Raw genomic sequence first — 13118 nt, forward strand, 5'->3', positions numbered from 1 at the left:
TACGATCGCATTAAGACTCGCTGCTTCTGGCCTGGCCTCTCCACTAGTGTTTCCAGGTACGTCACTTCCTGTTCATCATGTCAGCACCGAAAACGTTCGACATCTCTTCCCGCCGGCCCTCTACAGCCTCTCCCGTGCCCATCCGCTCCCTTCGAGTTCGTCGGCATAGACTTATACGGACCCCTTCCGCTTACCGCCGCCGGTCACCGCTGGATTGTTACTGCCGTAGACCATCTTACTCGCTACGCTGAGACGGCAGCTCTTCCTACTGGAGCTGCCAGCGAAGTAGCCGACTTTGTTCTGCGTGCCATTATCTTGCGCCACGGCGCCCCTCGTGTTCTCCTGAGTGACCGTGGCAAGACATTTCTTTCTCGTGTGCTCGCTGAAGTTTTACAGGCCTCTGACACAATCCATAAGACCACCTCGGCATATCATCCGCAAACCAATGGTCTTACTGAGCGTTTTCATAGAACTTTGTCAGACATGATCTCTATGTATGTCCAACCCGATCACAAGAACTGGGACACAATACTACCTTTCGTCACGTTTGCCTATAACACTGCCATACAACGCACTACAACTTACAGCCCGTTTTTTCTTGTGTATGGCCGTGCACCATCTTTTGTTCTAGACACCAGCTTTTTGTCCACGCCTTCTGTCCCATCTGCGTCCCTTCCGGAAGAATTCGCTGCCCGTGTCAACCACTGCCGCACAATCGCCCGCGCCAACACCTCTACCATTCAGGCCCAGCGAAAAGTTCGTTGTGATGCGACACGTCGAGTTGTGTCATTCTACCCAGGCGACGAAGTGCTCCTCTGGACACCTGTTCGCACACCCGGCCTCTGTGAAAAATTCATTCACAGATACCTGGGTCCTTACACCGTGCTTGAACGAACATCGGCCGTAAATTATCGCGTCGCGCCGGTTACTTCGGCTTCTGATCGCCGTCGTCGCGGGACCGAGATCGTCCATGTGTCTCGCCTGAAACCTTATATCCAGCGCTCATACACTTACTAAATGAACGTCTTGCAGACCGCTTTCGTGTAGGGGGGAAATAGTGTGAGCGCTGATTGTGTTGCTCATCATTTTCACTTTCACCTGCGCATACAAAGCACCGTGATCATCATCATCGTAGCGGCTCGCTGCTTGTTCGGTTGCTGGCTCGCGCGTCTGGGTTGACAATAAAACGGTCGCTCCTTCGTACCTGACGTCGTCTCACAATATATATATATATATATATATATATATATATATATATATATATATATATATATATATATATATATATATATATATTGTAACCCAGTAGCAGCGTTGGTATCTCGACGGCGTTTATTAGGCCGAATCACCTGATCAACGCTTCGAACGAAGACGATGTTTTTTGTGATGATGATTATATGCAGATGAAAGATAAAGGTCAAACGCTGTGAATATTCAGCTTACACTAATTTCCCCCTCGCGCGGAAGCGGCCAATGTGGCCGCTGTTTATGACGGTGGTGTACGTCGCACGAATTGTTTTAAGCGCGACACGTGAACAACCTCCGTGCCACGAAAACGGCCGTCGGAAGACAAAACAACAGGGGTTACTCGGTAGTTAACAGGAGACGTCTGCTCGACTACAGCGTAGGGGTTGATGAAACGTGAGTTAAACTTATCACACAGGCCGGGAACCCGCATTGGGGTCCACAACAGTACTTCGTCTTCAGTATAGAAGTGGACTACGCGGTGGACGCCATCGTAGCGAGTCTTCCACTCTTGTTGGCTTGCCTGTGTATTGAGGTGGGCACGTCGGCGACAATCGGCCAGGCGAGAGATTAAGTGCTCGCTCGATGACGATGACGAGTTCACAGGGACGTCAAAAAGGAGATGTCGAGCGGAGATGTTGGTTGCCGGCCATAGACGAGAAAGAATGGGGAATAGCCCGTGGTGCGCTGCGTTGCCGTATTGTACGTAAAAGTCACGAATGGCAAGATTGTATCCCAGTTGGTGTGGTCGGCGTTGATATACATAGATGTCATGTCGGTCAAAGTTCAATGGAAGCGCTCTGTGAGGCTGTTAGTCTGGGGATGGTAGCTGGAGGTCGTCTTATGAATCATATTACATGCGTGGAGGACTTGTTCGAGTAGTTTCGAGAAAAACGCCTTGCCGCGGTCGCTCAATAGAATGTGTGGTGCACCATCTCTTAGAAAGATTGCCTCCAGAAAAAATGTGGCAATGTCCTCTGCAGATCCTGAAGGAAGTGCAGCTGTTTTAGCGTATCTTCTTAAGTGGCCAACTGCTGTGACAATCCAGCACTTGCCGCTAGCTGGTATTGGTAGTGGTCCGTAGAGGTCAATGCCAATGACATCGATGGGAGCGTCGTGACACGGGAGAGGTTGTAGAAGACCGTTTGGGGAGGAAGTGTGTCGCTTGCGGCGTTGGCAGAGCGAGCATGACGCAACATATCGCGCTACGCAGTTGGAAAGCCCCGGCCACGCAAAACGACTGCCGATGCGTTCATAGCTTTTTTGAAAACCGAGATGACCAACCTTGGCGTCATCGTGAAACGCCTCCAAAATCTGCACCCTTAGGAAACGAGGAGCAACAGGAACCCAGCGCTGTCCTTCGGGGTGGAAGACAAAGCGGTAAAGGATTGAGTTTTCAGTCTTGAAGTTCCGCAGCTGTCGATGGGCGCAGGCGTTGGGAGTACGAGAGGAGCCTTGAGGGCGCTGCATTATAGAGCGACCGTAACTGTCGCTGCGTTGGTGGGATACAAACGTCTCGTTGCCGAAGGCACAAAGAAAGTCGACAGCGGCGAGTGAATGAACTGACGGAGACGCTTTCATGGGTTCACTAACAGTTGCCGACAGGCCGGGAGTGCCTGATGAGAATTGTAAAGAACAGTAGCTAAGGGCATCGGCATCGTTGTGTTTCTTGCCGGATTTGTAGGTAACGTCAAACTCGTATTCTTGGAGACAAAGTATCCAGCGACCGAGACGTCCAGACAAATTCTTCAACATCGACAACCAGCACAAAGCGTGGTGGTCAGTGACGACGGTAAAGTGGCGGCCGTGAAGATATGGTCGAAACTTCTAGATGGCCCAGACAACAGCGAGACACTCCTGCTCGCTGATGGTGTAGTTTTCCTCTGCTGCTGTGAGGGTGCGACTAGCGTATGCGATCACACGTTCGCCATAACGCTATGTTCGTTGCAAAAGTACAGCGCCTAGTCCGTGTCCGCTGACATCAGTACGGAGGAGACTGGGTGCGGCGTTATCAAAATGATAAAGCACTGGCTCAGATGTGAGGGCACGTTTCAAGGTGTCAAAAGCCATTTGGCATTCGTCCGACTGTACGTATGACGCTCCCGAAGAAAGGAGTTGGTGAAGTGGCGCAGCAATGGTGGCGAAGTCTCGTATAAAGCGCCGGAAGTACGACGCAAGGCCAAGAAAGCTTCGGAGCTCTTTGGCACGCTGAGGCGCCGGGAAGTGAAGAACGGTGGTAATCTTGTCGGGATCAGGCCGGATTCCATCTTTGCTGACGAGATGTCCGAGTACTTAATACTTTTGCTATCAAAGTGGCACTTCTTGGTGTTGAGCTGAAGGCCAGCAGCTGCGAGACACGTCTGAACTTCATCTAGGCGCTGCAAGTGCTGTTCGAATGTTGAAGAAAATATGACGATGTCGTCAAGGTAACATAAGCATGTTTTCCACTTAAGGCCCCGCAATACAGTGTCTATCAGCCGTTCAAACGTTGCTGGCGCATTGCAGAGGCCGAAAGGCATGACGTTAAATTCGTAAAGTCCGTCGGGTGTGGCAAAGGCATTTTTTTTCTTGTCATCCTCGTGCATTGTAATTTGCCAATAACCGGAGCGCAGGTCAAGGCTCGAAAAATATTCCGCTCCTTGTAAGAAATCTAAAGCAGCATCATTGCGAGGCAAGGGATATACGTCTTTTCTGGTTACTTTGTTTAATACGCGGTAGTCAACGCATAATCGCACCGAACCATCTTTTTTTCGCACGAGAACGACAGGTGACAACCAAGGGCTTGAGGAGGGGCGTATGATGTTTTGCCTGAGCATATCAGCAACGTGCTTGTCGATGATCTCGCGTTCACTGGAATAAACACGGTATGGTCGACGACGGACAATAGAAGTTCCGTCGGTGTGTATGCGATGAGCCACCGCAGAAGTCTGGTTTAGAGCAGTGGAATGTACGTCGAAAGAAAATTTATGCTTAGACAACAACGCGAGTAGTTCGTCTGCTTGCGGGGCAGTGAGATCCGTGCTGATGGCATTGACGAGAGCAATAGTAGGTGGAGCATCTGTTGGTATTGAACGTGATTCCACCAGACTGGTATGCAAAGCCACTATAGAGATAGATTGTGTGTCTACGGTGGAAACTACAACAGTGCCCTTGGTCAGCAGAATCGGCTCATTGGTGATATTCAGTACAGCGAGAAATGCAGTGCCACTCGAGAAGTGGACAAGACTCGATGAAAGTACAATCCCTCTGGATAGACAACGGGCTGATGGACTGACTAGGACGTTACCGTGGTCAATGGAGTCAGACATAAACGTGATAACGTGCTCGTGGTTAGGTGGCACAAGGAAGTCATTGGCTGTTCGTAGCCGGTCACGTGATGATTTCGGGGAGATATCATCCGTCTCTCGCATATGTATGAGTCATTGTCGACAAGAGCAGGAGCATCAGAAAGAAAGTCGCATCCTAAAATAAGCATAAAAGCACAAGAAGCCAGCACGGCAAACTAAATATGATGCCGGATCCCACCAATGAAAACTCTAACGGTGAACTGTGCTGATGGCTGTATCTGCGAGTCATTTGCGCTACGTAAGAGAGTGCCAGTGTAAGGTGTGGTAACCTTACGTAGACGAGAACACAAATCCGCATGAATAGCAGAAATAGCAGCCGCCGTGTCCACCAATGCTTGAACTGGTACCCCTTTCGCATACACTAATAACAAGTTGGCTGGGCCCTCTGGAGGTCTTGGTCTTTGTTCGAGCGATGCAGCTTTCCCTCCAAAAACTGCACCAGCTATTTTTCCGAGTGATAGTCAGAAGTAGGTGCAGCCGGTCTTAGAGGAGATGTTGAGCGTCGCAGAGGTGAAGGGGACCGGTGGCGTCCGGGATAGCAGGGGCGAGGTGCGGCGAGTGGAGAAGTCGGAGAAAAGGAACGTGTCGTAGGGCGGCGCTGATACTAGGGAGCTTTAGTGCTGGGTACGCAATCTCTTGGGGCGTTGCGGGCTTGGGAGCGCGCGGCGTTGCGTGCTCAACGCATACCCAACTGGAATGCTTTTTAGTTGGCGCCACGGTGGCACGCACGCAAACGCAAGCCGCACAAAGGTCACACGCGCTCGCAGCGCCATAGCGTCTTGTCTCGTAAGTATTATTTAAGTATTTTTATGATTTAAAATGTTAAATTAAACATACATAGTGATCAAGACACTTTTTTATTGTGTACAAGAATCTGGTATACGCAAAAAAGTAAAAAATACAAGGTTACTGCAACGGCAGTGTCGACATATTGTGACACTTCATGCAACCACAGTCATGAACATGTTAGCTTACGCGTAGTGTTTTTGAAGTGAAAATGAATAAAAATGTTATTCCTTTGTAATATTGTCACTGCGCAGTTTTCACACCAGATGTACAATGCACAATGTTTCTGTAACAACAATGTTGTGGTTGTCTGTTTCACTATGGCCGCGCTAGATGGCACCGCCTATTCAGCTGGTGGGGGCTGGCATATATTTAGTTTCTATGTTCCAGGCCATTCTAGCTTTGGAAATCTGGCTGAAACCGTGTAATCGCTATAAGTGCTAGCACTTGGGCTTATTTTAACTCGACGGCTAGAGTATCCGCAGTGCGGACACCGTCAGTTCTTGCGAAGGTGGACCTTACAAGGCGGCCGATGCATGCTGTCTGAGATTTAGCGCCTTTGTACCATGCTATTTGTATAGTGGCTAGCCACTATATTATTTGCGCTTAAAACTTAAAAGTCATAGTGGTGGCTCTGGCCAGCCTCGGCTTTGCTCGCCGTGAAGGTAACATGATGCGCCAGCATGTGCGCCGGGACAGCTTATCTCCGCTAGGAGGCCAGTGGTGGCATCGTTTATGGCCGCGCGGACGCATGGCCCCATCGCCCCAGCAATCTTGCGACGCATCTGTTTGGGGTTTCGCGCATGCGCAATACCACCACCCCAACGTCCTGGGTACGCAAGCCGCTTGGGTACCCAGCACTAAAACTCCCTACTGGTTCGGGGATGGCTCCGAATCCTTTTCGTAAACGTCGTAGCCACGGCGTTCGTCCTGCTGGCGCTTACGGCAAAATCGTGAAATATGGCCGCGAATGCCACAATAGTAACATATTGGGAAAGGCAAGCGCCAGGGGGCGTAGTGTTCTGGAACTGTCACAGGCGCTGGTACTGGCGCTGGGAAAGGCGAGTGTGGTGCAAACGCTGCTACGTTGGACTGCGCAGGAACAGGATGCGCGAGCTGAACCAAGGCAGGTGGCCTGGCAGTGACTTACGCATACGTCATGGGTGGCGTTGGTGGCACCGGAGTGTTAGATGGGAGAGAGCCAGCCATGGATGAGAGCTTCTCTTTGATGATGTCGCGCAGACCAGCAGATGTAGAGTGAAGCCGAGGGGCGGGTGCACATGACAACCTTTGCGCTTGAAGTTCCTCGCGAATCAGAGTGCGAATCAGCATGCGCAAAGCTGCATCCGAGGAAGGCCGGCTGTCACTGGCGTCTGGTTAGTCTGGGTGCAATCGAATGCGGCTTGGAGTACATCAAGATGCTGTCATGTGGTGATGACGTCCTCAACGGTGGTGGGGTTTTTAACAGCCAGAGCGTTAAACGCGACATAGCCTATCTCTTTGATAATGTGGCGAACACGATCAGCTTTTGTGATCGCCGAGTTCACGCGGTGGCAAAGGGCAAGGACGTCTTCAATGTACGAAGTGTACGTCTCCCCGGGATGTTGGGCACGCCCATCGAGCTTTCGTTTCGACACTTCGGAATGGATGTTCGGTTTCCCGAAAATCCTACGGACTTGTTGAGCGAAAGTTGGCCAATCTGGGAAGCTGCTCTCGTGGGTAAAAAACCACGTTTTCGCGCCATCGTACAGATAGACAGCGACGTGACGGAGTTTTTGAGGCTCATCCCATTGGTTATAAACACTGGTCATGTCGTATCCTTTTAGCCATACCTCAACGTCGTCGCGTGGAAGACCAGAGAAGATGAGTGGGTCGCACTGCCGGGCGTTGACGATCCACACAGGAACGGTTTGTTGGACAGGAATTCTTGATGTTCCGGGCAGCGGTTCTTGAGCCATGACAGCGGACAGTGGAAGCAAGCGGCGACCCGAAAGAAGCTCCAGGGGAACGTGACGTCGCAGAGGACTTGGGCATTTAAGCAGCCTCCACCACTCTGTAAGACAGTAGCAGCTCTGGCTTTGGGATTTCGACGGCGTTTATTAGGCCGAATCGCCCGATCAACGCTTCTAACGAAAACGACGTTCGAATCGGAATCGTATATATATATATATATATATATATATATATATATATATATATATATATATATATATATATATATATATATATATATATATATATATATATATATATATATATATATATATATATATATATATATATATATATATATATATATATACGCAACAGCTGGCTCGTCCGAAACGGGAGCTTTTCTTTCCAGGGCCACCCACGCACGCTTGCGCGCAACAGATGGGCGAGGAACAAGCATCGTCTGCCCGAAAATTCTTTCCTATATTTCATTTTCGTATGGGGGCCACTATATTGGGCTGTTAAGCCGATGTTTCTTTTTTTCTTACATTGCGACGTGAATTCACATAAAACATCACATGTACCAACCCAGCCATTTTCATGCGTGAGCGTCTACCGTAACACTGTTCGTTCAATTGTTAAAAATGCTAAACACAAAGGTTAGCAGCTCAATACTGTGGCGCTGGAACCCACTCATGAAACCGTGTATATAGGGCTGTATCCGTCGGTAACTGCAACCGAAATACCAGTCACCTGTACCCACTAATGTTACGGTAGATCAGGGAAAGTTTACCATCGCGAGACGGTATCGCAACTTTTATTCGTCGTGCCCTTAGAAGAACAAGTAAACGGTGGCAACACATCGCAAGCGTCATCTATCGTGCGGCGGCGAAAACTGAATTTACTCCGTCACACTGTCGAGCCGCCCTCGTCCGCTGTCTCGGCCGCCAGAAGATTTCCCCCCTCAAGTATTTTTTTTTCGTGGCAACACTTGTGCCGGAACTTCCTTCGCAAAAAGACCATACACAGGCGTAAAGTCGGGTAAGTAATCACGTTATTCAGTGTAACAGAGTGTAAAAGAAAATTAAAATAGCAACAAGGTGTCACACAATGAATTGTGCCACCTGTAGGTCGCTTAAAGTATAGAGTTCTCTAAAAGTAACTAGGGGGAACTCGGGCCCTGCGATCGTTCCGCTACCATGGGAATGATGGAGAGTACACAAGTTTGCCTGGTCATAATGTTTGCGGGCTCCGAAAGTCCTTGCGGTTTTGTTTACTGCTGTTTTTTTTTCGACACTGTTCATTATAAAGACGAAATGTAAGAACCAAACTTGATATAAACAACAAAGTGAAAGAAGTAAAAGAAACTAGATAGCCACAGGAAAAAGTTCGAAAAAGCTTTTTCACGCCCCCTTGTGGGCATCAGTCAAATTCCTTTATGCCACAAAACAGCGTCTTCGTCATCTTCGACTTTCCCGTGGAGGCGCGCGCCCTCGCAAGCCACAGAAGAAGAAGCCTAAGTCTAGACCGGCGGGACGTGATCATCAGGCTGCGATGTCTCTAGCTGCCGAAGACCGAGACGTTGACGTGCAGGACGACCACGGAGAGCAGCCTCTCCCGACTACCTCACGGTCTGAAGAACTACCGGGTCCGGCGTCACCATCGGGCTCCGAAGGTACTGTCGAAACATGGTCGCGGTCGCAGATGCAGGTGTCTGGCTCGTCCACCCACCTGTCGTGCGTGGCCATCTGTAGCCTGCTCGTGCTCCTGACCATCGCAGGCGTGGCCATCACCGCCTACAAGATGCACACGGGCGATGCCGTGATGGCGCTCTTTAAGCACTCTGCGGCGTTCATGCGGCTACGGGGAAACGCAACAACCACCGAAGACAGCAGCCCGCTACACGATGCGGACAGCCGGTACTTGGTATTGCATGAAAAGAAAGTTCCTTCAACCCGGTCCAGCTGCCAGAGTGATGTATGCACCTGGGTCGAGAACTACCTCCGTGGCCGCATCGACACGGCCATCAACCCGTGCATAGACTTCTATGGACATGTCTGCTCCAGCCAATGGGCATCGCAAGGCCTCAACCTACACTCCAGAGTGTACAGGGAACGAACGGTAGGCATGATGATGATGGACATTGAGAGGTTCTTCCGGAACTACCTCAGCGAGAATAAAGAGCCTTACCACAAATATTCCGGCGTATTCCTCCACCAGGCTATCTCTTTGCTGCCTAAGTGTCAGTCCGAAGAGAAAGACGATAAGAATCTTACGTCCCTACGAGGCCTTCTCGAAGAGTACAACCTTGGAAACTGGCCCTACAAAAGGGCTCCACGGGGCTCGAACATTGTCGCAGTGTCGGCTTTTGTTGACCGTGATCTCGGCGTCTTCCCGTTCGCCAGGTTGTTCCTGCAGAAGCCTTTCGAGGACGACCGCATGTACACGGTCCACATCGACGTGCCCAGCTTAACGCTGAAGAGGTACAACCTTGCGTACCCTGATGAACCACCGAGCAACTTCACTCAAAAGATAGCCCTCGCACTGTCGCTTCTCGGCAAAGCGCAAGACGTTGCAGAGCAATCAGAAGCTATAGCTGCCCTTGAGACAAAACTTCAACACATCATGTCGGCCCCACGCTTCGTGGAATTCGCAGACAGAATCAAGAGCATCGGACAGCTCGACCCCAAGGGAAAGTGGAGCTGGAAAGCATACCTCAACATCTTGTTTCAAGATATAGAGACGTTTGATATCGACAAAACAGTGGCCGTTATGAACCACGACTACGTCACCAACCTCACCCGCGTACTGAACGAAACGGACACTGTCACCCTGATGAATTACGTGGGCTACCGCATGGTTGTACATGTGTCCCCACTACTATCCAAGTCCGCGAGCCCTCTTCTGCGCTTGAGTCACGACAATTACCTGGAATTTGTACCAGACCGTCGCCAGGCCTGTATGCATCTGCTGGAACGTCTGTACAAGCATGGAATGCGCTTCTTTGCCCGCATGACTTTTAGCAAGAATAACTCCACGCTGCTTCTGAAGCATTACGACTACAGCATGTCGAGCCTCGAAGTTCTGCTCAAGAGCAGCATGAGCGATCGCCTTCTCTCGTCTTCGTCATGGCTGGACCGTTCGGCCATCGGCATTGGCGTCGACAAGCTCGAGAACATGCGCCTCGTTTTTCTGGGTAGCGCGGACGACATCAATGACATCGCGAGCTACTACAACTTCAACGCTCAGCCCTTGGATACAAGTCACTTAGTGGAAAGCTTCCGTGAGCTACAGGCCGGAACCATGAACGTCTACTGGGAGACCAGACCTCCGAAGGGGGACTTCGATGCCAGGTACGATCACACGGCTCTTTCACCGGGACATGAGTACTTCTTCGGTCGTAACGTCCTCTTCATTCCACACGCGAACATCGCCTTCCTCAACGACATCACCAAGAACATTGAGCCAATACTATTCCCCCTTGTCCTCACCGAGATCTTCCGGGGCATGTTTGGCGCCGTAGACAGGCGCGGATCCACGGTGGACCACAACCTAGCAGTGGCCACGTGGTGGAACCCCGACGAGATTAGCAAGTTCTCGCAGTTAGAGCTCTGTTTCCAGGACCAGTACTACGTCGACATTGCCGACCTCATAGGGGACAACTTCGAAGCACGGCTGAGACTGGAGGATAACATCGCGGACAACGCCGTCATTGGGCCGTTGTTTGACATGTACATGAAGACACTGATGTCTCAGGATGGCGCGGACAAACTGAAGATTACAGTGAATGGGCGACAGCTGAGCATGGATCAGCTGTTCTTCATCCTCTACGCCGTCGGACTGTGTGACAATCCCAACAGCGAAGTCTCGAAACGTAAGCTCATGTTTGGCGAAATACCCGGCAAGCTACGAGTGAACATTCCTCTCAAAAACTTCGCCAGGTTCTCGAAGGCGTTTCATTGCCCCTTAGGCTCTCCCATGAACCCTACTCGCAAGTGTATGGTCTGGTGAACCTGACATCCCCCAAGCTTTTCAGCAGAAGTAAATTCGGTTATTTTTTTCTTTTACGTCATGGTACTATTTTAGCGTCCTTTGTGTTTGGATAAAAAGAAACGATAAAAACACAAGGTCGGTAAACTTTGTTGTATAGGGAATTCAAACGTGCGTTGGAGATATGACATTAAAACTGCTTCCTACGCTTTACGTTGACCGTGCCTCTATTGATTGATATGTGGGGTATAACGTCCCAAAACCACCATATGATTATGAGAGACGCCGTAGTGGAGGGCTCCGGAAATTTCGACCACCTGGGGTTATTTAACGTGCACCCAAATCTGAGCACACGGGCCTACAACATTTCCGCCTCCATCGAAAATGCAGCCGCCGCAGCCGGGATTTGAACCCGTGACCTGCGGGTCAGCAGCCGAGTACCTGAGCCACTAGACCACTGCGGCGGGGCGTTGACCGTGCCTCGAACGGGTCCTTAAAAATCTCTAGGGAATAATGAAAAACATACTTTACAAACGCTGTTATAATTTCCAATCCCGATTTCGTAGTCATGCGTGGCGTATAATTTTTACATGTGGGGCACGAAGTAACTACCTCTTCGAATAACGTGCCGCTTCAGTGTACAGTCGCGCGCGATATGGAAGGTTATCGCACGAGCGTCGCCCTCTTTAACGTACCAAGGGCCTAGCGGAACGTTATGAAACTGTAAAAATCAAGACTGCGGATTCTTCTCTTTCTCGTTGGCACTTTCATGCTACAACAATCGCCGCTACAACAAACTCTACATCCTTTTTCTCAATTTTGAGCCTTCCATGCGTTGCAATCGAGTGTGTTTTTTGTGAGCTCTTATCTCCACGGGTCATTACAGAATCACTGGGAAAGGTGCGTTGAAACAGTGCATGGCGCTGCTTTGTTCCTAAGACGGGAGTAGCAAAAGCTTAAGAAACAGTCGCAAAACATCCGAGTGAAGTTTGCGAGATACCACGCTCTCCAAGAAAGAGTATCTGGGACGTGGCGTTGTTGTATACTTCTTGGCCGACGCTCGCGCGATAACCTTCCGGTCGCGCGCGACTGTACCACCAGATGCATGGTATCGATTCACAGTGCACAACGTCCCGTCATAAAAGGCACCACTAAGGAACCGACTATTTTGCACGGCGTAACTTTGTGCCAACTTCTACCTGTGGTGCCAATTTCTTCAGGCTGCGTGTCACTCCACAGCAACAGGGCAATAACTTCACAGTTATAAGAGAGCGCGGTACATTAACACCTCAGATGCTTCGGATATATTGAGTGATCGTGTACCGCTGTTGTCTGACGACACTCGACAATCGTCCTGTGCAGTAGACAGTTTTTCTTTGGGCGGGAGGGGAGGTCAACCCATTTTAGGGGCGAAGCTCCTTAGGGCGTGGGCTGTGCGTCCCCTGTAGCCTGTATGTAGCCACCTCTAGTTTAGTTCTTGCAGTGTTCACTAGATGGCGGTACGGTCCCCTGTATGTAGCCACCTCTAGTTTAGTTCTTGCAGTGTTTACTAGATGGTGGTACTTGTAGCTGATGAGGAAAAGATGCAAGATGTTATAAACTAGAAAGCGGTACTTGTAGTTGATGAAAGACGCGAGATCTTATAAAATAGGAATGATGTCACATATGGCGCGTGTCATTGGTTGAAGGCAATCGTTCGATTTAGTGCGGCGACGTACGCTAGGGGGAGCGATGTAATAAAATCGAGTGGGCAAAATGTACAGAGGATTCATGGTTTACCAGGTTTACCTCCGGAGCTTCGCCCACTCATCATCATTC

General features: G+C 50.0%; 1 protein-coding gene across 1 annotated transcript; it reads left to right on the forward strand.

Moving 5' to 3' along the window:
* Window positions 1–8863: 8863 nt before the first annotated feature.
* LOC119165346 (neprilysin-1) lies at window positions 8864–11544 on the forward strand. The gene has a single exon (XM_037417525.2). The coding sequence runs from the start codon at window positions 8865–8867 to the stop codon at window positions 11319–11321; it is 2457 nt and encodes an 818-aa protein (XP_037273422.2). The 5' UTR covers window position 8864; the 3' UTR covers window positions 11322–11544.
* The last annotated feature ends 1574 nt before the right edge of the window (window positions 11545–13118 follow it).

This window comes from Rhipicephalus microplus, chromosome 8 (assembly GCF_043290135.1).
Source record: "Rhipicephalus microplus isolate Deutch F79 chromosome 8, USDA_Rmic, whole genome shotgun sequence".
In the NCBI taxonomy this organism is placed as follows: domain Eukaryota; kingdom Metazoa; phylum Arthropoda; class Arachnida; order Ixodida; family Ixodidae; genus Rhipicephalus; species Rhipicephalus microplus.

Excerpts from the sequence above, each read along its gene's own strand:
- LOC119165346 (XM_037417525.2), top strand. The coding sequence starts at position 8,865 with ATGTCTCTAGCTGCCGAAGACCGAGACGTTGACGTGCAGGACGACCAC.